This window comes from Calypte anna, chromosome 6, assembly GCF_003957555.1.
Source record: "Calypte anna isolate BGI_N300 chromosome 6, bCalAnn1_v1.p, whole genome shotgun sequence".
Classification (NCBI taxonomy): domain Eukaryota; kingdom Metazoa; phylum Chordata; class Aves; order Apodiformes; family Trochilidae; genus Calypte; species Calypte anna.
Genome location: NC_044252.1, coordinates 4,500,236 through 4,523,681, shown reverse-complemented (window position 1 = coordinate 4,523,681; position 23,446 = coordinate 4,500,236). Strand labels below are relative to the sequence as shown.

The 23,446-nt window shown below is 43.3% G+C and overlaps 1 protein-coding gene across 7 annotated transcripts in view; it reads right to left on the bottom strand.

Annotated features, from left to right (window-relative positions):
• ZMIZ1 (zinc finger MIZ-type containing 1) overlaps positions 1-23,446 on the bottom strand; it is a 282,504-nt gene that overhangs the window by 135,513 nt on the left and 123,545 nt on the right. For all 7 annotated transcript variants that reach the window (XM_030452945.1, XM_030452939.1, XM_030452941.1 and 4 more), the window contains exon 3: positions 13,347-13,457. In XM_030452945.1, coding sequence (XP_030308805.1) covers positions 13,347-13,406 — 60 coding nt within the window. In that variant the 5' untranslated portion in view covers positions 13,407-13,457. The remainder of the gene's footprint in view (positions 1-13,346; positions 13,458-23,446) is intronic.

Genomic DNA, 23,446 nt, shown 5'->3' with positions numbered 1-23,446 from the left:
TGTAGAAAATAAGCTCCATCTATGTGCTCCAAAGCAGGGGGGACCTTGATGACTTGATATGATTTGTTCTGTAACTCTCCATCACATTGCTTCATTGCATCAGGGCTGAGCACTGGGCCACACTATCAGAACCCATCTCTTAATAAGAACAGAGGGCATGCTGAAACCCTGACTTCTTAAATCTAACTACACACATGAAACTAGTTTAGAAATTCACTGAGCAAGACAAGCAAATGTATTAGTTTTGTTTTTTCCTCAGCTCTGAGAAACATTTTGCTCTCTGGAAAGAGAAAAGGACTAAAGATGTCACACCTGCAAACCCTCCTTTGGGGAGGAATGGACAAGAAGAATGGCCAAAATTGACCAAACAGAGTATTCCATCCCATACACCTCATACTCAGGATAAATTTGAGGGATCACAAGGGTCAAACCCCTTCTTCCCCTGTTTGCTTTGACATCCTGGGAGGATTCCATCCATTCATCCACCTGTGGTCCTGATCCCTGCCAGCCTGAACCTGTGTGTTCCTGCCCCCAGCTCCTCACTCCAGGAGTCCAGCCTGGACTTTCCCAGGGCTGCCCTACAGCCTCAGTGGTGATATGAGAGTTATTCGGGGGAGAGAGGGGAGGAACGTGGGATCATTTTCCTGTATATCTGTATATATTTAGTAATCTTTTTCCTTGTTATCATTACTGTTCCATTAAAGCTATGTAGTTTAGTTTCCAACCCTTAAGTCTCTCTCCCTTATTCTCTCTCCTTTCTTTATCAGGGAGGGGAGGGGGATTAATAGGGAGCATCTGTCATTCAGTCTAATTGCCAGCCCAGTGCTAAACTGTGACACTGGGACAAGAGAAAAGCTGCTACTGCAGGGCCACGTAAAGCCATGTCACACATAGTTCTGCCTGGAACATATTGCTCACACCTTTTTGCCATTTTTCTATTAAGGTTTTGCTCTGATTTTTCCTTTTTTCAGGTTAAAGAGAGCAAGGTTACTTTTGTGGAAATCGAAGAGAAGGTCCAGTATCAACCAGAGAGTGAAGTCAGGTGCAGTTCCTTGCCTAGGTTACACAAGAAGACATTCCAAATGCCTGCTACGATTTTATTATTTATTGACAACTTAAACAATGCTCCTGGAGCAAAAAGCCCCCGTGTCATTCACATCCTTACAACAAAAAGCCTGCTTGAGAAAAATATTACATCTACTCTACTCACGAATAAAGAAGAAACCGAAGAGATTTTCTTAGCTTTTGATCCAAGAACAGAAGGACAAAACAAAGCTTATGCCAGATCCATCCATCAGCTTTGTTGTGAAGCATTTCTCATGCATGACTCCATCCTCTTCAACAGAAATTATTGGCAGCATTTTGACAGAAGCAAGGCATGTGCCTGAGAGTCCAGTCTGAAACTGTGCTTCGTATAAACACGGAGAAAAAAAATCCCCTCATTAGTAGAGGGTTTAGAAAAAGGTGACAATGAACCAGATTCTTGCCATGACAAACCTTGGGATCTCTTCAGAGCTACCTGTGAAGGGCCACCTACCACCCCAATGCTTGCAAGCAGTGGTGTTTTCAACAAGGGAAGAGGATTTGTATGAATAAAATCTGGAGCAGAGATGAAGTAAGCCAATGATCTGAATGAATCAGTTATTTACCAGCTTGCTTGCAGTATCATCTGCTTTTTAGAAGGCTATTAGTGAAACATGACAACTCCCATTATTTCAAAACCTAAGAGAGTTTTCAGTGTAATACTCCAAACCCCAAAGATTTTGTTTTAGCCTGAATGGAACAGAAATGACAAAACCACTTGATGCATGTGAGTGTATCATTGTTGGAAGGATCACCAGGTGCTCCTTGGAAGAGGCAGTCAGAGTAATTGATTTTTGGTCTTGGGAGGAACCTTGTGTTCTTTCTAGCTCTTCAATTAACAGCCTGCCGTAGGGGGATGGAGAAAAAGAAAGGATTTGGCTCCTGATTTTACTGTGCCCAATGACAGGGAATTGTACCAGAAGAGCTCCTTCTGGGATGACAGTTGGGCTGGATTCCAGGGAAAACAGGACCAGCTATCTGCTGCTTGTGACCACCTCTTGCTTAAAAGTTTTATTTACATGAAGAATAGACAATCTTTTTAAGTTACAGTGGATATATGGGCAGAGGAGGCAGACACACTAGGAGACCCAAAAACACTACCTTTCACACCAACTCTGGCTGTTCCATAGTTTGTTGGAGTCACCTGGGGTGGCTGTAATGGGAGGGGTGACCAACAGCCACACAGGGAGTTACACACTACAACAAACATGTGGCAATTTCAAAATACAGCCACTTACTGGAACTGTCACTTCCCTCCTATCTGATAGGAGTGGGATCAAAAAGTCTTGATATGCAACAAAACTCTGCAAGGGGTCCAACAGCATGAGCTTTGTACCACGTGAGAATTAAGGTCCCTATGAGCAAAACAGGCATGTGTAATAAAGATCTTATTTTCAAAAGGATGCTAAAGCACAACTGAGTACTGCCAGTCTACACACCCCCACCAAAGTAGGTGCAAACCACCTCCTGCAAGCCAAGACTTAATTTTTTTAGAGACAGAAAATTATTATCGACATTGAAATAGGTTTATAGCCTCTAAACACAGAGGACTGCAACCTAGAGGAACACTTCTGTATCTTAGAATGGTCTTGGAAGAGTAACAGTCAAAATTAAGAGCAGTTACAGAGGGTTAAAGTTACCTCCTGCATGCATCAAGAAAGGCAAACATGACAGCAGTGGTATGGAAAGTGAACCATTTAAGCATGGAGTCCATATGTTCCAGTTTGTTGCTAAAGAAAACAAATGTAGAATTTCAGTTTACAAATGACACATCCCTGGTAGAGGATTTTTTTTTTCCTCTCTTTTCTGCAGAATTCATCAGACGGAAGGCACAGACCTAATTTGCCACAACTTAACCTATTCAAAATGAGATGTCATGCAAATAAGTTTGTGAGCAGCAAACTGCTTAACTATGCTAAACAAGTGATTGCATTTCCTTACGTGATGTCTCACCAAATCATGAAGGCTGACTCAAGTTGTCTATTTATTTTGCCGAGTTACGTCTGCTCTGTGTCTCACTCCTTCCTTTAATTGAGCTGCTGAAGATAATGTAACTTATCACGCAGACACTGTGCCATGTTGCTGGATTCTGGGTTAATTAACAGTAGCCTACAGTCCCTGAATTTCTCACATGGTTAGCCACTTGGACCCTGTCTCCTGTCTGGCTTCACTAATCAACGAGTCTGGGAATTTCACATTAGCGATAGAACACAGGAGCAACACAACACAGCTCTTGACTGCACAGAAAAAGAAAACAAAGCTCCCTGCTAGGTTGTCTTTTCCTCTCTCTGGAATTAACTCCTTCCTACACACCCTGTGGGGAGGCTGCACACGTGGAAAAATAAAGAGAAATGAAATCCAGGAGGCAGGTGGGGCTCCTGCAGGACGGCTGCTGTCCTGCCCAGCACCAGAGTGGCTGCATGGTGAACAAACCTCGTTCTATAATCATCATTCCAACATCATTCCAGCTGCATTTGCTCTCCAAATGCCATGCACTGCAGCTCCTGGAGCCTTGGCACCAGCAGCAGTGCTTCTCACTTGAACAGCAGGCCACCCATGGGAATGGGGACAGCATCCTTTTGTGGCAATACCAGACTGAAGGGCACCTGAAACTACAGATCCATTTTCTTGATATGCTCAGCCCCATGCCAGGCTGTACCCAAGAGCTTCTTCCTCAAGCCTGGTGTCCTCCCAGCACCTCTAGAACCTCAGACTACACCTGCTACCACTTCTACACACAAGCCCACACCTTCTACAGCTCCCTGAAAGGAGGTTGGAGTCAGGGGGTGGTCGGGCTCTTCTCCCAGTAAGACAAGAGGCCATGGGATTAAGCTCTGCCTGGGGAGGTTTAGGTTGGATTTTAGGAAAAAATTCTTTCCAGAGACAGTGATCAGGCATTGGAATGGGCTGCCCAGGGAGGGGGTGGATTCTCCATCCCTGGAGGTTTTTAAGAAGAGACTGAATGTGGCACTCAGTGCCACGGGCTGGGAACCACAGGGGGAGTGAGTGGATCAAGGGTTGGACTCGAGTCTCTCCTTTCCAACCTGTCTGATTCTGTGATTCTGTGCTCTTCTGACTGTGAATTAACCTCCCAAATACTGATTTGCAGCCATCATTCAGTGAGATTCCCTCTGTGACCTGAGGGATCATTAGCCCTGACTCGAAGAAAGTGGCAGCAAGCACAAGGCAGGGCTGGGAGGGTACCAGGACTCTGCTTTTCAGAGTGGAGTAAACTGTGGATTAAACGCATCCTGAAACTTCTCCTGAAGGTGGAGCTGTACCATCAATATCAGAGGAAGACAAAGTTCACAGTGTAAATACTACTTCTACCTCACAACACCCCTCCTTCTAAAAATAATGTTACTTTCTATTATTTCAACCTAGAGGAATGTTTTTTTGTTATTAATGTTCCTCGTTATTCTCCAGAAGGCATAACACATCCAAATAAATGTGCCAAAAAGCAAGAAGTGATCTTCAGTGTTCTCACACTGCCCACATTTACTCCGGGCTTACACCTCAGACTTCAGCCCAGTTGTTGCTAATTTAAACACCAAGCTAATCCGTGAGTTCTGCAAAACCTTGTGACAGGTCTAGAATTTCAAGTGGTATAAAACACAGCACCAAATCCATCTTTTCCAAATGATGAGCCAGATGCTCAGTATGCCATAAATTTTGCATAGAGCTCATGACATTTCAAACGCATGTGTACAACTCTGAAGTTCCCCTGACTTCCTTGCTATTTTCAGCTGTCAGCACGGAGGTTTTCAAGCCTTTCTCCACAGAGTTAAAATTCTCCTATGGTTGTAAAATCCAGGAATTTAAAGGCAAAAGGAAACGGACAGCAGTTATTAAGCTTTATATATATATAATAAATAAGGATGCTCATAACTACTAACCATAGTTTCATTGGTACTAAACCAGTTGGAACTGGTTGAGGAAGGAGCTGACCCACTCTTTGCATGCCAACATGACTTTTCTAACTCTGCTGGATCCCCACTCTGACCCTTGAGAGACAGGACTGGGTGCTTTGGCAGATTCTGCCAGACTTTTTTTTGTCTATCTTAATTTTGCCCCAGACCTGCCTGCAATGGCATGTGGTGAAAATGCACTGATGTTACTACTGAAAGGGGGCAGAGATGGGAGTAGGAAAGAAAAGAAACCAGGAAAAGGAAGGGAAAGAGAGAGACCAGAAGGAGATCACATGCCCTTCAATTGAAACAACTCCAGGGCAGAATCATCCTGGTCCTGCACATTGGGCAAAGGGTGTTGGGCTCCCAAAGGAAAACCAATCACCTCTCCAGAGTGTAAACAGGATTCCTGGTCAGACACCCTTGGCACAGCGTAACCAAGGGGAGACAAGGCTGGTTCCAGCACACAAGAATGTTCCCATTCCAGCACACAAGTATGTTCCCATTAGACCTCAATTTGATAGCTTGCTGGGTACCACAAGCAGGCAGCAGAGAACCCACAAATCAGCAAGGGTCGTTTGCTGCAATATGTTATTAGAGCCTTTATTACTTTCAAAACTGAAGAGGCTCCCTAAGAGAGCCCAACCACAAGCCTCAACTCCCACACACATCTCTACTTCAGGTCCCCATCAATCAGGAATTCCCTCTCTCCCTGCCATGCCCTCCACTGGCTGCATCAGAGCTCAGGTGGTGGCACTGAGACACCAGACAGTAACAGAGGACAAGCTTTAAATGTAGGAAATGGCAGTCCCTGAAATAGGTGGTTTCTCTATTACCTTTTTCATTTTTTTACAGTCAAGTGTGATTATCCACAAGGCCTTATCCACAAGGAGCTGTACTCAGCATCTTAAAAAACTCATCTGCAATGAAGATTCCAATCAAATGGGAGTCTCTTTCAAGAGGATAGAGGGGAGTATTGAGCTACTTTCTGTCCTTTGGGAGAGTGATTTTTGTTTATCTGGATATGGTTATGTATAGTTCAATTCTCTATAGTCTTCTTCAATATCAAAGATTGCTTTATTTATAAAAAAAAAATGAAAAGGCTCAAGCTGTGCATTTTGTATTCAGATAATCCCCCCTCCCAATTTAGTGTTTGTGAGATTGAGAGATCCCTAATTAATAGAATTATCTTGCACTTACACGGCTCATTCAATTTAAGGCTTTATAAATATTTTATTAAGCTCACATTTTGAGAAGCACTAGATATACTGAGAGAGAGATTAAAACCATGTTAGCCATGACTACTTATAAAAAACCAAAAAAACAACACCCAGAATTAAAGGGAGTCACCTTCGTTACACTTGTCCATGGCAGCTGATTTTTCAGAGGAAAACACTAAATACTGAGCAAAGAGCAGCACCTCTTTATCACACGTTAACTACATGAAAGTACTAAGACAAGCAAGGGAGTCAACACAAAAGACAGGAGGTAGATCACATGCTGAACAAATGAGAAAAAACAAATAAAGAATAAAAACAAGAATAAAAGAATATCAGTGGACTGGAAAAAAAAAGGTAGGTTGCCCAGCTGTGAGCTGTAAGGGAACAAAACCTGTACTAATGCAGATTTCCCTAGGTGCTTCTTGCTGACACTTGTAGTATAAAGTGTGTGCATAAATCAGGATAGGCTTCAGAAAAAGGGAATGCCTGGAAATCAAATCACCTTGGCCTGCTGCCTGGATCTCCTGTACCACGAGATCTGTGAGGAAGATTGAGCATCCATGTGAATGTGCTGGAAGAAAGGAAAGATCTTGCAACCTTGCCTTGTTTTGTTTGCTTTACAGAAGTGCTGGGGATGAAATTACACATCCTAATTCTCAGGCAGTACACACAGAAGGGAGATCAGAACCACATTGCTGTTTTCCTGCTCTGCCACTTCCATTCTACAGAACTGCAGAGTATTTCGTACACACAACAAATTAAACTTTTTTTGTCAGAAACCTGCAAGGTTCCACCTCATTCTCCCCTGCCTTAGAGGAGACTGAGTTAGGGGTCTAAAGGCTGTGACCCAAATCTGACTGAATAAGCCAATGTGGGACATTAGGTGCAATATTTCCTTTTGTTCATCTGCTGATAAATAGAACGCCAGTCCAGTCTTTGTACCCTTCTTGCCACCAGCACCTGGGCTGCTGCTATGCCTGCTGAGAGCACCAACAAGCACCTGCTTTACCAAACAAGATACTCAGAAGGCTCTGAGTAAGATTTTCTTCATCACTCACAGAGAGTGACTTTATGGGCAAAAAAAAAAATGTCAAGAAACAAAGGTACCACTGTTTCTTCTTCTATAAGGCCACGCTCAGTGATTCAAGGCTCCAATCTGTCTTTAAATTGGCAATTACAGCCCAGCTGAATTATGAAATCTGTTTGCCAAACCAGTTCACTCACTCTTCTGGCAACAGAAACAACCCCTTTTCCATCAGGATCTCCTGTCATAAGATGCTAGCTAAGGCATTTCTGTGATTTCTGCAGCTCTACTGAGGCTTCTTCAGCTGCATCATTCCAATAGGCAATGCAGAAGCTTCCTTCTGTAATGCCCCTCTGATTTTCAGCAAATAGTTCAGTCCTGAATATCCTGACATATTGTTAGTTGTTTTTATTGATGATAATTAGGCTTATTTGTTCCAGACTTGTTCACCTGCCTCCTTTACAAAAAAAAAATCTCATTTCACAATGTCTTTTAGTAGAAGATGAAGTGAAGGATACCAGCAAAGTGTGATGTCTACATAAATAATTCCAAGTTCTGGACCACTTAATAATTTGCAGTGCATATCACAGCACTTTGAAAAGTTGGGGTTGGTGTTTTTTTCCATGCAATTCTTTTCCAGTCGAGGTGGTTTAAATATATTAATGAAATACTACAACATCCCTTTACTGGAAGATTATTGTCAATAGTGCACCCTTCAGAAAAAAAGTGATGCTACCCAAGAATACAAGGTGAGTTGATGCAAGGTGAAAAAAAAAAACACTGACTAAAATTCCCCTGACCTATGGGCTAAACCAGCTTTTAAAAAATTAGTTAAAATATATTTATTCATTATTCTAAATGCACTGGTTTTGAAAAAGAACTAATGGTCTTCAGTATCCCCAGTCAAACAGCAGCACATTTGCTGGACTTATATTATGTTTTCCTATTAATTTCTTTGACTCATTTGAGTAATTTACTTACTCACTGATTGTGCTTTTTATAGCCCTTTTAATCAACTGTCTTAATCATTATTATTTTAATCTCTTAATCTATGGAGAGATAAAATCTCAAGGTGACAATTCAAAATGACCACTACATGAACTGATATCACCTTGGAAGATGTAAAAACCACACGAGCTGCTCTCCTGGGCCCTACCAGCCAGCTAGACATCACTGATATATTCCAAAGCCAAAAGGAAAATGCTTCCCCATCCATCTTTATCATTTGCATGTGCTTACAAAACTTCCTGCAGCCTGTGTACAACAGGAACAGCTCTGATTGCACTGTGCACAAAAGCAACAAGGAGCAAACCATACCCCTAAGGAGCTATATCCAACTGCTGATGGATATAGGATTTCCTATCCTCATCTGACACAGGTGTGGATCCAACTTAAAAATTTCATGAATGTTCAAATATTCATCCTTATTTACCAATAGGCAACTTGAAGCAACAGGCCAGCTGCATGGAAAAAAATAAAATTATTCTAAAGAATTATTTATTATTCTAAATATTATGGCTACTAGGAGTATTAAATTTAGAACTCATATTTTGTCTTCAAAACCAGTTTACAAAACTCATGTCCCAGCACTTGAGGACAGGTGCTGCAGAGAACTGAGCAGCAGAACAGGGAAGGAGAGAAATGTATCCACACTGATTTACTCACCTGAAGAGGTGATGGTTGATACTATACCCACTGGAATCTTCTCAGATAAACCAGGGAGCCAAATACTGATAACACAGGGAAGGTGGATTCTTCCCCTCCCCTCCAGAAGCACTTCCAGCACTTTACCTCTTGTGGTTTCACTGCCTGAGCCAGAGCAGTCCCTACCAGGATGCAGGATCTGACAGGTCAGGAATGCTGATTGACAAGTCTCTAAATGGAGTAGGGAAGCCAGGAAAGCTGCTCTGCTTCTCAGTTTTTCCTGAACATACTTAACTCTAGCAGAGGACTATTCCAACAGACTGAGCACAAAAACAGACAAAGAATTTGCAGCTATGGATCTCAGGGAAAAAAATAAAATAAAATTACAGCTACTAAGACAACACTGATGGACCATTCAAGCAATAAGCTATAACACCTGAAGCCCATCGAATGTCTTTGTACAGAAAAAGAAGTTTTTTTTCACCATTAGCTTTACTTCTGCATGCTACTTTGAACTCAGAAGCTAAAAACCCTGTAACATTTATATGGACCACAACAACAACAAAAAAGAATGGTAAATAAATGTGCCCTTTATAAGAATACTTCTCACTTTCAAAGTTCTCAAAAAATGAAGATTTCATGAAGCTTTATTAAAACTTTTTCAGCCATAATTTCATACAGTCCCTATTAACAACTCCAAAATATATTTAAAAATTACATCTTCAGGACTGCTGAGCATGGAGAATTGGGCAGGGAGAAACATGATGAAATTCAACAAGGGAAAGTGTAGAGTTTTGCATTTGGGGAAGAACAACACGATGTCCCAGTATAGGTTGGGGGCTGACCTGCTGGAGAGCAGTGTAGGTGAAAGAGACCTGGGGGTCCTGGTAGACAAGAAGATGACCATGAGCCAGCAATGTGCCCTTGTGGCCAAGAAGGCCAATGGCATCCTGGGGTGCATTAGAAAGGGTGTGGTTAGTAGGTCAAGAGAGGTTCTCCTCCCCCTCTATTCTGCATTGGTGAGGCCGCACCTGGAGTATTGTGTCCAGTTCTGGGCCCCTCAGTTCAAGAAGGACAGGGAAGTGCTTGAAAGAGTCCAGCGCAGAGCTACTAAGATGATTAAGGGAGTGGAACAGCTCCCTTATGAGGAAAGGCTGAGGGAGCTGGGTCTCTTTAGTTTGGAGAAAAGGAGACTGAGGGGTGACCTCATCAATGTTTTCAAATATGTAAGGGGTGAGTGTCAGGGAGATGGAGTTAGGCTCTTCTCAGTGGTGACCAGTGATAGGACAAGGGGTAATGGGTGTAAATTGGAGCACAGGAGGTTCAAGTTGAATATCCGGAAAAATTTTTTTCCTGTAAGGGTGACAGAGCCCTGGAACAGGCTGCCCAGGGAGGTTGTGGAGTCTCCTTCACTGGAGACATTCAAAACCCGCCTGGACACGTTCCTATGCGAGGTGCTCTAGGTGGCCCTGCTCTGGCAGGGGGGGTTGGACTAGATGATCTTTCGAGGTCCCTTCCAACCCCTAGGATTCATTGATTCTATGATTCTATGATTTACTTGAGTCTGCAAAAATAATACTGAAGAGCAGAAGAATTAGCTGAAGCATTTCAGGGCTTAAATGCTGTTATGTAAATACACAAATAATTCTATTTTCCCCTAAATTGCAAGCGACCAAAACTCAGTTGCTGACTGAGGAAAGAAATGGGCCTGTTTGTTTCCAAATTGAGCAAGAGAAGATGAACACAAACACAGAGCAATTACAACTTTTAGCATATCTCTCTGAATGGCAGGGATTGTAAAGCATCACAACTGCAGCAATTCAGAAATCTTTCTTGAAGGAGAGAGGAGAAACCCTGATCTGCTTCTAGAAAGCAGCTATGGGATTGGCTCAGTCTTCCACTTTTCAAGGTTTTCAGGAGAAATGCATAGAAACCTTAAACACTGACAAAGAGCAAGCAGAGACAACAAAAGATGGATTTAAAAGAGGATATAGAAAATATTGGGCTGTGTTTGATTAAAGCTACATCTTTTTTTATTAAGAGGAAGTTTTAGAAGCCATGGGTACTTGGCAGATAAACAGATGATCACTGCAGGCTCAAGTAGAACAGTTCTCAAGGGCTATCAGACTTTTGCTGAGCATCAAATAATTTTGTGGGTTTGTTTGCATGGACAAAGAATTAAAGACAAAGTCTATAACCTGAAGATCCAGACTCTACCTATGTCCCCTGAAGAGCCTCCTGTGTCATGGCAAACTACTTGTATGTGTTAAAGGAAGGCTGTTACTTGGGCTTTTTCCACTGTACATCAAAAATGCCTCTGTTTGATTTTTAAGCACATCCACTTAAAAATACTGAAGGAATCGGCTACAAAGAGACCACACAAGCTGTTCCAGCCTTCCACAGAAGTCTGGATTATTATTATTATTTTTTTAAGTGTAAATCCACAGCCACCTTTTCAGTTTGCCCTTTCATCTATTCTGAAACACTTAACACACAAGCTCCATTTCCTAACTAGCTGATCACAGACAAGTTTGGGGTTTGTAGCTTTAGAGCACTAAAAAAGATGAAGGTAAACCACAACCTTGCTCCTGGATCAGAAGTCAGCAAGGATATTGCCAGTCTCTCCCAACTCACAGAGCTGGGAAGAAAGAAGCCTGTCTTGACCCTGGGTTGAAACCTGATCTAGTTAAAGAGGCACATGGATTCCCATTTATAGCATTTCTTAGGGGCTGGGGTGAGGGGCAGGGAGGGCAGCAGTCAGCTCTCTGTCTGGCACCAGGAGCTGCCAGCAAGGTTATCAAACATGGAGATGCTGAGTGCCAAGGAAGGATGCTTCTCCTCCTCCCCTGCATCTCCCATGCCACCTCAGGTCCATGCCACAGCAGTACTGCTTGTTCCTAGGATAGAAAGAAAGGGTGAAAGATTGGAGACTGGAGAGGAAAAGCCAGGCAGATTGTCATCTGACCTTCCAGTCAGTCCCCAAAATCAGTGAAGATGGCCAAGCAAAGTGCTGCTTTGCTGCCCAAAGCAACATGAACATAAGTGTGTGGGCCCATTCTCTAGGGGTGAACAGGAAATTACTCCCTGTGTTTTGCTCCTTCTATCTAAAATGACATCATGTGATAAGAGCAGCATCAAGATGCTGCTGAACTCTGACAGACTTGGTGCCACGATCATTTCCCTCCAAAGCTTGTTCCAGGGACCCTCTGAATAAAGAACCTTACCCTCAAGTGCAATCTGAACTTCCCCAATGCTGGGGAACCATTTTTATGTGGACATTTTCATGGTCACCAGAGAGAAGATCAGCACTTCCCTCTCTGCTCCCCCCTTGAGGAAGTTGTAGATATAAGAAAATAAAAATCTAGACCAATCCAGTACCCACCCACACCCTCCCCCCATCTTATTTTTCATCAGTTCCTTTGATTTAAGGTGTTGTGTTTACAACACAAAGAAATCTAACAGCAGGGAAGCATGGTCCTTCAATAAGCAACATGCACAGCAAAAGTAGACAGAGTTTTAAAAACTGAAAGAGCAGGACCTTGCTCTAAACATATTTTGGCCTGAACCGTCAGAGAAAACTGCTCAGACAACATAGAAAAATGGTTTGGGAAATAATTTTACCAAAAAATTGGTTTAGAAATAAAACTGGGGGGCTAAAATATGCAAAACCAGTCTCTTGCTCACCTCCTCTACAGTAAGGACCATTGCTATGAGTTTCCTGAGAGCGTTTTTTCATGCAGAGAACTTGTGTGAGGGCAGAGCACACACTGCCTACAGCATCAGAGAGCAAAGCTCACTGAGGAGGGCAAAGCAGGGAAGGATGTCATCTGCTCATTCCATCCTTCCCTTTGTAGTTTCATCTGGTTATAAAAGCATTTGCAAAGCATGGGTAGAGTGGGGAAGTCTGTAAATGAGACTTATAATTCATTGAAAGGCAGTTGGATCTAAAGGCCCTTCATCTTCACAAACAGATGCTTCTGAAAATTTTACATTGCAAATGGAAGTTTTTACATCTCTGTGCAAACCAATTAATCTGAGCACTTGGAGGTATGCCAGCCATCCAAGATCAAGTCTCTAGGTAGAGCAGGGCTCAGGTTAGACACTGGATTAGAATAAAAACTGGCCTGTCAGAATTTTGGATTACTGTGCTGGGAGCACAAGCACTAAGGCTGTCTGCTGTGACACCTTCAGGGCAGAGCTTGCAGGACTACCATGGCACAGTGGAGACAGATTTAGTGAGTCTCTAAACTGAAGATTTCTGAGAAAGGTGAAAGTTGAGCCTTTGAGGCTTATAAAAACCAGCTCTTGCAGCAGATACTCTCCTCTTCAATCAGATCACCACGTTTCATTACCACCACTTGACTCCCTTCTGAAAGGCAGGGATATTCACAAAGCCTGAATTTAACACACCTTGCCACACCACACGCAGAGCTCATCCTGCAGCAATGTTTTCCACCTCCAGCTTACCTGTTTTATGCACTGCAGCCGGTCATTGGTCTGCTGTATGTGCCTGTCCATAGAATTCATTTTGATTGTCTCCACTTGGCTTCTACCTGAAAGCCATTAAAATCCTTCAATCTGCAAGACAAGAAAAGGACAGTAAAGATTACTGAGAACACTTTGTGCACTTCTTCTACCACCTACACAGTCTAGCAGAGTCACTTGCAAGAAGCCTTGGAACATATTGCAAGATAAAATAATAATCCAAGTAACAACCATGCTCTGGATTTTGCAACAAGGGTACAGGGATTCTTCCTAACCCACAACCCCTGAGCCCACCACTGATGCTCATGGTGCTGAGTTATGTTTGCATTTCACTGGGCTCCTTCCACCCGTTCCCTCTCCCTGGCTTTGCCTTTTCTACAGTGCCAGAACAGCAGATCCTACAGACAGAAGCCAACAACTCATCAACAATTTCAGTCCCTGATTCATATTACCAAATGCTTTGCACTCTGACTTCTACTTGTTTATGTTTTAAGCAGAACTGCATGAGACTCCAGCTTGTACTTAATAAGCTGAGCAGCTGTAAGTGCTTTTTTTTTCTAGAACTCCCTTCTCAGGGGCACAGAGATGTTTCACACATACATATGTATGCTTGGCTGTTTCACTCACTTCCATGGCACCTGAAATGGAAATGAAGCCACAGACAGTGCACACTGGAACACAAAACCAGCCCTTTGCCTACAAATTACCCTTTCCTTTTGCTGTGACAGAGCAGTCCAGTGGTGCCCTCACACCCACACACAGGGACTGGTCACAGATTCAGAAATACACACCCTAACCCTGCACTTAGCCCAAATTTCATCCTGGCACAAGCAAGGTCCCAGCCTCTCACAGTAACCTCTCCCTCCTGAGGGGCACTGAGCAGCTTGTTATTTATTCAGAGAGCTGTCCATGACAAATCTCTCTTCTACTCCCTGCATGCACAGAAGAGACAGCAAATTTTTCAGATAGTTGTTTGGTTAGGGAAGCTGCCTGCTCACCACTCCTCCTACCCATGACTCAACATCTCTTCTGTTAAAGCATCTACAAGTCCAGCACTGCCAATAATCCATAATCAGAAACCCCACAATAGTGCTGGGAACCCCTGACAGCCTCACTGGTATGGGGACACAGATCCCAGACCACAGCATCCACCTGCAGCCCACTCACTCGAGCTGCCTGAGATTTCTGCACCCAGCTGCTAATGTTCTGCCATGGCTCTGCTGGATCAGACTCAGAGAAAGAAATCTTTTCTGCTAGACAGCTGAATGAGGTCTTATAGCAGCAGCTCCTCATCTCCACACTCGAGGCACAAGAGGGTTCAATAAAGCACTCCTGTCAATAAATTATAATGCTTATGAAATGGAAAAGCCAGTTCCACATATAACTATTACCATTTGATTATACCACTGCCACCTTCTCAATAGCAAATGCCATCCAAAGGTCCTTTAACAAACGTAAATTGATACATTTTATTAAAAGGAAGTGTTTGCCTGTAAGACCCCCAAATGGACCTCAGTAGTCGTGAGGTTTAATCTCTCAGTGGACAGCAGAGGTATTTCTCAAGAGATAAGCTAGCCCAAACATGGCATCACTTCAGCAGTCATCCATCTTACAAGCTGGGACACACTATCTGCATTTTAATTGCACATGAGGACAGATGGGAGAAGGGCAGGTTGAAAACAAACACAAAGGTACCCATGCACGTAGATTGTTGTTGGAGTATTTGAAGAAATGCAGACTGAGGCTTTTTTATTTATTTAACGAGCCAGGTGATTTTTGCTTAATGAACCAGTAAGCAAAATACTGTACTTGTGGTTGACTTTGAAACCTGACTTTTATCTATTTTGGCATTACCTGTTGTCCTGGTTTGGGCCAGGATAAAGGTGATTTTCTGTCTTGTACTTTTTGCTTTTAGCTAAGTCTCCTTAAGTAGTTGCACTTGCTGAAATTAACAGCAAGTTTCTCAGACAGTGTGTGCTTCTAGGACTGATAACACTTAATGTTTATAGTTACTGCTAGAGACTGGTGTGCAGAGCCAAGGACACTGCTCAGCTCTGAGGAAAACTTTTACCCTCCAGAAGGAAGAAAGAGATCCCACCTGCAGCCCTGCTTTGGGGAGGAACAGACAAGATAGATGCCAGAATTGACCAAACAGAGTATTCCATCCCATACACCTCATACTCAGTATAAATTTGAGGGATCACAAGGGCCAAGCCATGATTTCCTGCTTCCAGCTGCCTGCCCTTCCTGCCTTTCCTGCTTCCCTTCCTTCACCCGGCATCCTGGAAGGATTCCGTCCGTTCCTCTGCCTGTGCTCCTGATCCATCCCAGCCCATATCTGTGTGTTCCTGCCTCCAGTTCCCAACTGCTGCCGACTCCAGGAGTCCAGCCTGGACTTCCCCAGGGCTGCCCTGCAGCCTCAGTGGTGATGTGAGAGTTACTGGGGGGAGAAGGGGAGGGAGCAGGGTATCCATTTTCCTGTATATTTGTATATATTTAGTAATTTTTCCTATTTATCATTACTGTTTCGTTAAAGTTGTGTAGTTTAGTTTCCAACCCATCAGTCTCTCTCCCTTATTCTCTCTCCTTTCTTTATCAAGGAGGAGAGAGAGATTGATAGAGAGCGTCTGGTACTTGGTTTAATTGCCAGACCAGTGTTAAACCATGACGCTTGTTTAACCTCCTCAGTGCCACAGAGGAGCTGGGAGCCAAGATGAAAAGAGTATCCAAGCTAAGCAACAGATATCTAAACATACTCTATAATGTCAGAAAAGACAGTTCTCAAGTAAAGCCAGATACACCAGCACTCAGACTCATGGCATCAGAAGCTGCCTCTGGTGTTACTGAAAATACACCTCAGGACTGGGACACTGCACAGAGTTTTTGAAGAGACTATGACAAGAGACTCGTGCCAACAAACTGCTCTGCACGTTGACTTACAACACCACCCCAATTCTCTGCTTTCCACCATAAACCAAATCAAACACAGCTTTCTATCAAACTTGTCCAAATTGTCATTCTTCCCAGACAGCACAGCTTCTCCAAGCCCATTTTTGGAAAAGCAGAGGGCAGAGTGCACAGAAATCACTCAGATGACTGAGCAGGAGCTCTTAGAGAACGGACTGGTAGTGAAGTCCCCAGCTCTCCTACAGAGACAATTTCTGGTGTGAACTGGTCAAATTCAGTCTCAAAACCAGCTCTGCTTTTCACTCCCACAGAAAAGCCCTCTCCCACTGCAAAGCATCCTTCCCCCTAGTAGTTAGGAGTATTTTCACTTCCATCCTCAACCCCACTTCTTCTCACATCACTGATGCTCTCCTTTGCCTTGCCAGGCTCCCTCCACCTCTTCCCCCTGACACTCATTTTATTCTCTTCTGGTCAAGAGAAAGAAGCCTCTAACCCCATCCAGAGGTCCCATCCCATGAGCTGGGAACTCCCCCAGCTAATAAACATTTGTTGCATGAAATAAAACAGCCCCAATTGTAGGTATGATGCCTCCCTGCATACAGTGACATTAACACCATACTTGAAACACCCTGCCTCACCCCCACAGGGCTCATTTTTACCTTTCTCTCAGACATATCTTAAGAGCATCAAATAGAATAATTTATTTTTTTTTCACTGAGCATACTGGCTCTAAGTAATTTCTGCTATAAAAACCTCAGAGCTCATTAGTGGGAAACACATTATTACCTAGAAATTGTTCTTTCACAGGTATCAGCAAGAATTAAAAGATTAAACGTGGAAAGTGAAAATTATCATAGGGAGCTGAAGTTTTACCAAGGCAGAATAAGCATTTGGACACCAGACCGTTTTGCCTGGAAAAAAACACCAGCAGAATTACATTTCCAGTAAGTACCTACTACAGAGTTACTACTGCACACTGCTCTGCTTCCCTATGTGCACACATCCACATCCTGAAATTTTAAAAAAGTGCCTTTTCTGTCGATCTCATGCTGTTTTAAAAGCAGCAGCACCATCACCTTACTCAAAAATAATGGTGTTTAAGATACAGAAAGGGCATCAGGGCCAAACAGGAGCAGCCTTCTCCTCAGTTAAGTGCCGAGCACTTAATGGGGTCACAAATGAAAATGACTTTGCAGGGTCCCTGGCTGGGTTCTGGTGTCCTCATGTTAGGAACCACGCTAAGATCCAGGCCTGGAGAGGAGCTCCAGAGCCAGCGGGGGATGTTGCTGATCAGGATTAAGGGAACTGGCAGAGTAGGATGGAGAAGGGAGTTTTACCCGGGTGCTTCATAACAAATCCCCTCTGTTTGTCACACACATTAGCCAGAAAGGTCATACACCACTGCTTTGTATGCTGACTCCATCCAAAAGGATGAAAAAGAAGAAAAAAGCAAAAAAAAAAAAGCAAAAAAAAAGCATTCCCAGCGTTTTCTTGTAATTCAGCAAAGCACCATCCTTCTGCTGTCTTTTCTGAGGTAAAGACCCAATCTCTCTCTCTTAAAAACAAACAAACAAAATTATGTGAATTATTCTTTGCCTTCCTTCTTCCCTCCCCTCTAGCATGGGAGTTTATAGCCTTAGGCAGTAATTAAAGAGCCCTCATTTACATATTTATGATATCTCAAAAATGGAGAACCTGGGTTTTTTTTTTTAAAGGAACAGATGTCTCGACCTGTTAAGACTTTAATTTTTAAACACCAAACGTACCGAGCCTTTTTTCTTCAACAATCCCTACAACATCCTCTTCAGGAGTGAAAAAAAAAGAATAAAATTAGGCAGTGGCTACGAGAAAGAAAATTCCAGGAGCTTCTGCTGTGCTTGGAGTTGGGTTGCAAGTTCCAACAGCTTGGAGTTTGCAGTTAGCAGAGAGTGGAGTTCCTGGAATGCATTTAAGAGCAGGGATGGAGTAAAGTGTGGTCCCTAAGGCAGCCTAACCAGCCTCTTAAAAAAGAAATAATAATAATAATAATAATAATAATAATAATAATAATAATAATTCAAACATTTCAGCACTGTCTCAAACTGCTGACCTATCTAGAAACATATTGCAGTTTGAAAGTAGTGTTCTGTTTGGTTTTTTGTAGTGGTTTTTTTTTTTTTTACCACCCAAAACTGTGTGAATTTACCACCCAAATTGGTGAATTCCGTTTATTCCATCACCTCAAGTTTACCATTTCCCGCAGCTCTGCAGGGCGCTGGGGCTGATCCGCCAGGGCAGGCAATTTCTTACTCTAATTTCCTTAATACTCTTAATTTTACTCAAGCACCGAGAGCGCTGCGTTGCTTAACGATTGAGGGCAAGCGTGGGGCCGGTCAGCGGTACCGGCCGAACCGAACCGGGCTGTGCTCCCCTCCGGACCGGCAGAGGGCGCTGTAGGGCCGCGTCACCGCCCTCAGACAGCGCCGTGCGGGGGCGGGAAGGGGCGGGGAGGCCGCTCCCGGGTCCTGAGGGGACGCGTCAGGCACTGCCCGGCAGCTCTGCGGAGCGCCTTGGGTTGGTGCCCTCCTGCAGAATAATAATAATAAAAGACACAATCAAACCCAAAAAACCCTTAAAACCAAACAAAATAAAAGCGCAGGGCTGGAGTCAGCCCTCCCGCGGCAAAGGCGTTGGGAGTCTGTGCTGCTTCGGGGCGGAGGTTGCGCGGCTCTCCTTAGGGAAAGCGCTTTTAAAAGTCTGCTTTTCGGTGGGGGGGTTTGCAAAAAATGGTCATAAGAGTTTTTATTTCAAGTATAAAATAGGAAAAAAAAAAAGAAAAAAACCACACCAAACCCCAAAAGTTTAATATCTATCGATGACAACTATTTCCCTTGTGAGATACAGTACCTGAAGGGGGGGAGGATGAAACGAAGGAACGCCAGGTGAAAGGCCATTTTAATCATTAAACACTTGGAAAAGGGAAGTTGTTTTAATAAAGATTTGTTTACCGTAAGCTGCTAAAGAGCTACCGCTGTTGGCTTAGAGCTGGTAAAAAGGGGCAGATGTGAGACAAAGCAGCATTTGTTCTGCCGGGTGAGGAGGAACGGGGATTTGTGCTGTGCCGCTCTCCATTGTTGCTCTACAAATGCGCAGTAATCCCCAGAAGACTTTTCCATCATCCCTGACTGCGAGAGGGGGGAAAAAGCGAGAGGCTGTGTGTGTGCCAAGAGGCAGAGCCTGGGCGAGGGGGGTTCTGGTAATTTATGGTGGCTCCGAGCTGCTTTAAGGGGGGGGTGGATTTGTCAGGGTGAAGGAAGCTGCTTTCTGCAGCCCTGTGCTGGGGAATATTTTTATATACAGAGCCTATTATGTGCAGGCTTGAATAGCCCAGCCGGGCTGACACAAAAGCAAACCCACACATGCTTTTGGAAAGAAAAAAAATATAAAAATAAATAAAATAATAATAATAAAAAAAATTAAAAAAAAAAGAAACAGCGTGACAGCTTGTACAAGCAAGCCTGCTGGACTCCTCTGGGAGGAGGAGGAGAGGCAGTGCACACAAGTTGTTCAATCGTGAAGCACATCTGCAGCCCCATTACAAAAGCCAAGGTGGTGGGGCTGGAGCTGGAAGAGCACCCAGGGCGCTGGGATGTGACCTGTGCTGCATAAGAAAACCGCAGCAAGAAAGGAAACAAGCAAACAAAAAACACCCCACGAAGAGTGGGATTGCAGGGGTGTTAAACCAGCACATCTCCAGCTCGTTGGAGCCTGGTCCTGCAGGAGCAGCCCTCACCCCCAGCCCCCTGGATGCACTGATGGTTTTTTCTCAGCCGGAGAGCAGCATCTGCAGATCCCAGGTTCGGGTAATTGCTCTGCTGCACGGCTATATTACAAGGTTGTTTTCCCTGCATTCCACTCAGCTCCTGGTGTCATCGGCTCTGTCAACTTGTTATCTTAGGGGAGAGCGAGGAGGGAAAAAGGACACTGCAGTTTCAAACAGCAAGAGGTAATAACATAAAATTAAAGGCAAAAGTGCGTGGAAGTGTGCTCCCAGGGAGCCGAGGCTGCCAGATCTGCTGTAGTGCTCTCCGAGGCTTTGCACACCCCAGCACAGACAGATCTGCTAGAACAAACATTGACAGTTCCACCACGGAATCCACTGATCCAGTGGTTTATTAAATGTACTGTAGCTCGCAGGTAAGGAATGCTAATCCTCAATGGGACAGCTACAAGCAAATGAGCCATCCCTAAAAGCTTGCGGTGTTGCACTCAGATAATTCCATAACCAGCGTCCCTGATCGCTCATACAACAATGCTGTAAAAACACATTCCCTGATAAATTGCACATTCTTAAACCGAGGCAGAATCTACCATCACTTCCCACCTTTTGGGCTCAGTGGGAGGATTGTAGAGGAAATCAGGTGAGCATAAGAACTGAAAGGGATTTGCATTCCGGCAGGTGATGCTCACTTATTCACCTCATGAAAGCTGGTTTCTTTCAGAGGTCCTGGGATAAGATGTAAGGAATTTGATGAAAATTTTGTGTGTTTGCCTACTGATACCCATGAAGTGGTGGTAACACCATCTGGATTTCATACATTCTGAGCCTACAGAGCTGCTACAAAGATTTTGTGGGAACGGTAAACTTTCTCCTGCTCTTGCTAGACCTTTATCAGCTACTAAAAAAAGCCATCTCACTTGGACATATTCGTCCAAGTTATTTGCTTAAAACCTGAAAGATAAGCTACAGAAGACAACCTAATACAGATATTTTCCTAGATGTCCAGAGGAAACAGTAACAACCCACTCAATGTGTACAAACATGCTCTCAGAAGGTAAGACAGAGTGCAGTAGAAACAAGTATTTTTAACAATTTAACAACAGCCTGCCAAAAAGTGAAGATGCTATTTTGTATTTGCTGTGCTCTCCTGACATCTCTCTTGAACCAGACAGCCTGCTGTACAACAAACAGAGGTCAAAACCTCTTGGGCCAACCCTAAGAAATGCTCCTAGCAAAAAAACCATCTCAAATCTGCTGTGGATTAGAACTGAGAAGGATTTGCATTGGGACACTGAATGCCCCCTTACTTATCTGATGAAACTAGGCATGTTTTGGAAGTTGAATTGTAGCATTTTAACCAGTCTGCCCATCTCTTCTTGTGATACTGTATTATCACAACCTATACTCCTCCTTACTGGGTGGCAACAGAAAGAACATCATAATCCCTAACACCGAACTATGTTGTACCCAATAAAGGAATGAGAACAGATTGGACATTTTTTTTTTTTTTTAAACCCTGTAAACTTAGCACTATGAAAATGTACATAATCAAAGTAGACAGAAATTTCTCTTTATGGCCTATAAACATCAGATTTATTCGCTTTTTCTTTCATCCTGTGAGAACTCAGACTGCACCAGGACCAATGATTTCTGGTAAGTCACCAGAGAATGCATCACTCATTTGGAAGAAACCACTCAGGGAAAAAGAGAAGGAAGAAAAGCAGAATTACCTCAGTCAACAAACTCTCTGGAGAAGAGAGCAATGGAACAGCTGCTATGGACACAGGCTTGAATAACTTTGATATCTGCAGGTATCCTGGTCCATTCTGATGGAATTTGAGTAAAGATTCACCCAACTTCCCAGGACGGAAGCAAGATAAATTCCAGGAGGACCAACATAACCTGTAAAGGCTAAAAATAAAGCTGAGGAAAAAAAGCAGAATTTGGATAGCTGTGAACTCAGAGAAACTGAGTGGTCACTGACAGCCAAATTCCATCTTCTGCACTGCTTTCTGTGGCTACCCAAATGTGGCTTCTCTCAAACTCTCCACTTAACAGTTTGGTGCTAGAGGATGCCATTTACAATAATTTCAAACTAAAAATAATTTAAACTAAAGATATTGGATGCCCAGACACAACAAAACTCCAGTTTTGGTGAGCTCTATAGTCTCCTTTGTCACCTTCAATTTAAGACAACTGACTGGAGATCCATCCATTTAAATCCTTCTGGACCTGTGGAATACACATCAGAACCCCAAGTATTTGGTTTAATTGGATTGTCCTGCAGACAAACATCCAATATTACAAGTCAAATCCTAAAGGATAAGAAATTCCTACCAAATTCTGAATGATAAAAAATTCCTACCAAATTGTAAGTGATAAGAAACCTTGCTGACAGCCTGGGTAAAAATGAACCAGGGTTGGACAAGCAAAACAAATGCCAGTGTATCCCTCAAGTAAAACTTTTTTGTAGTGAAGCCTTGTGTGAACACAACATATTGGGAGGCTTGAAATGGGACTGCTCTTTATGTCAGTCTCAACAGCACCTGAAACAAAATCAAGGTGGCTGAGCCATCGCTACTGAAACTTGATGAAGCAGCCCAGAAATGAGTTAATTTTGAAAACAAAGTAATTTTAAAACAAGCTCCAACTGCAGCACCTTCATTCCAAGAAAATCCAAGCTGTACACATCCCTACTATCTATAATGTCATCGTTGCTTTTCCTGTTTTCTAAGTGCCCATAATTGCAGTAAGGTGGAAAGTCTTTCAGACACCTGGATTGCAAAACACTGCAGGAACTTTACACAGGAGTCTGCTGCCTTCAGGAAACATTAACCAAAATACCAGAGATCACCTGCACTGCCCCATTCTGTTTTCTCACCACCTTAGCACTCAGGATGACCTTCCTGTCTAGAAACTGCTCTGTGAACATTGCCAGTGTCCCAGATCTACTCAACAGGCAAATAAAGAGAATTTCACACTTACCAAGAAATCATTTTACCAAGATTTTTTTTTTATTTTATTTTACCAACAGGGAACTCAGTTTCCAAACATCTGATGAATTCCACAATTAAAGCTCTGTCACCTGCTCAGCTCCCAGACCTCTTGGGATAATCAGGAACAGGTTTCAGTAGCATTTCCTCTGAGAGCACAGATCTCTGTTAGCTCCAACCCAACCAGGTCACCCCTCAGGCAACAGCACCAGCAAAGCTGAAAGGCATCTGGCAGAAAACGCAGACACCAAGCAAGGTGTTTCAAAATCCTCTCAAGTATTTGAGAGCAACAAACATACAAATGTTAAATGAGTCCTGAACATAAGCTACAGTGATGGAAAAGACAAGGAATCAACGTGGTCTCACAGTTCCCATCATCACCACTACTGTTTCAACCATAGCAGGGAAGGAGGGAGCCTGAC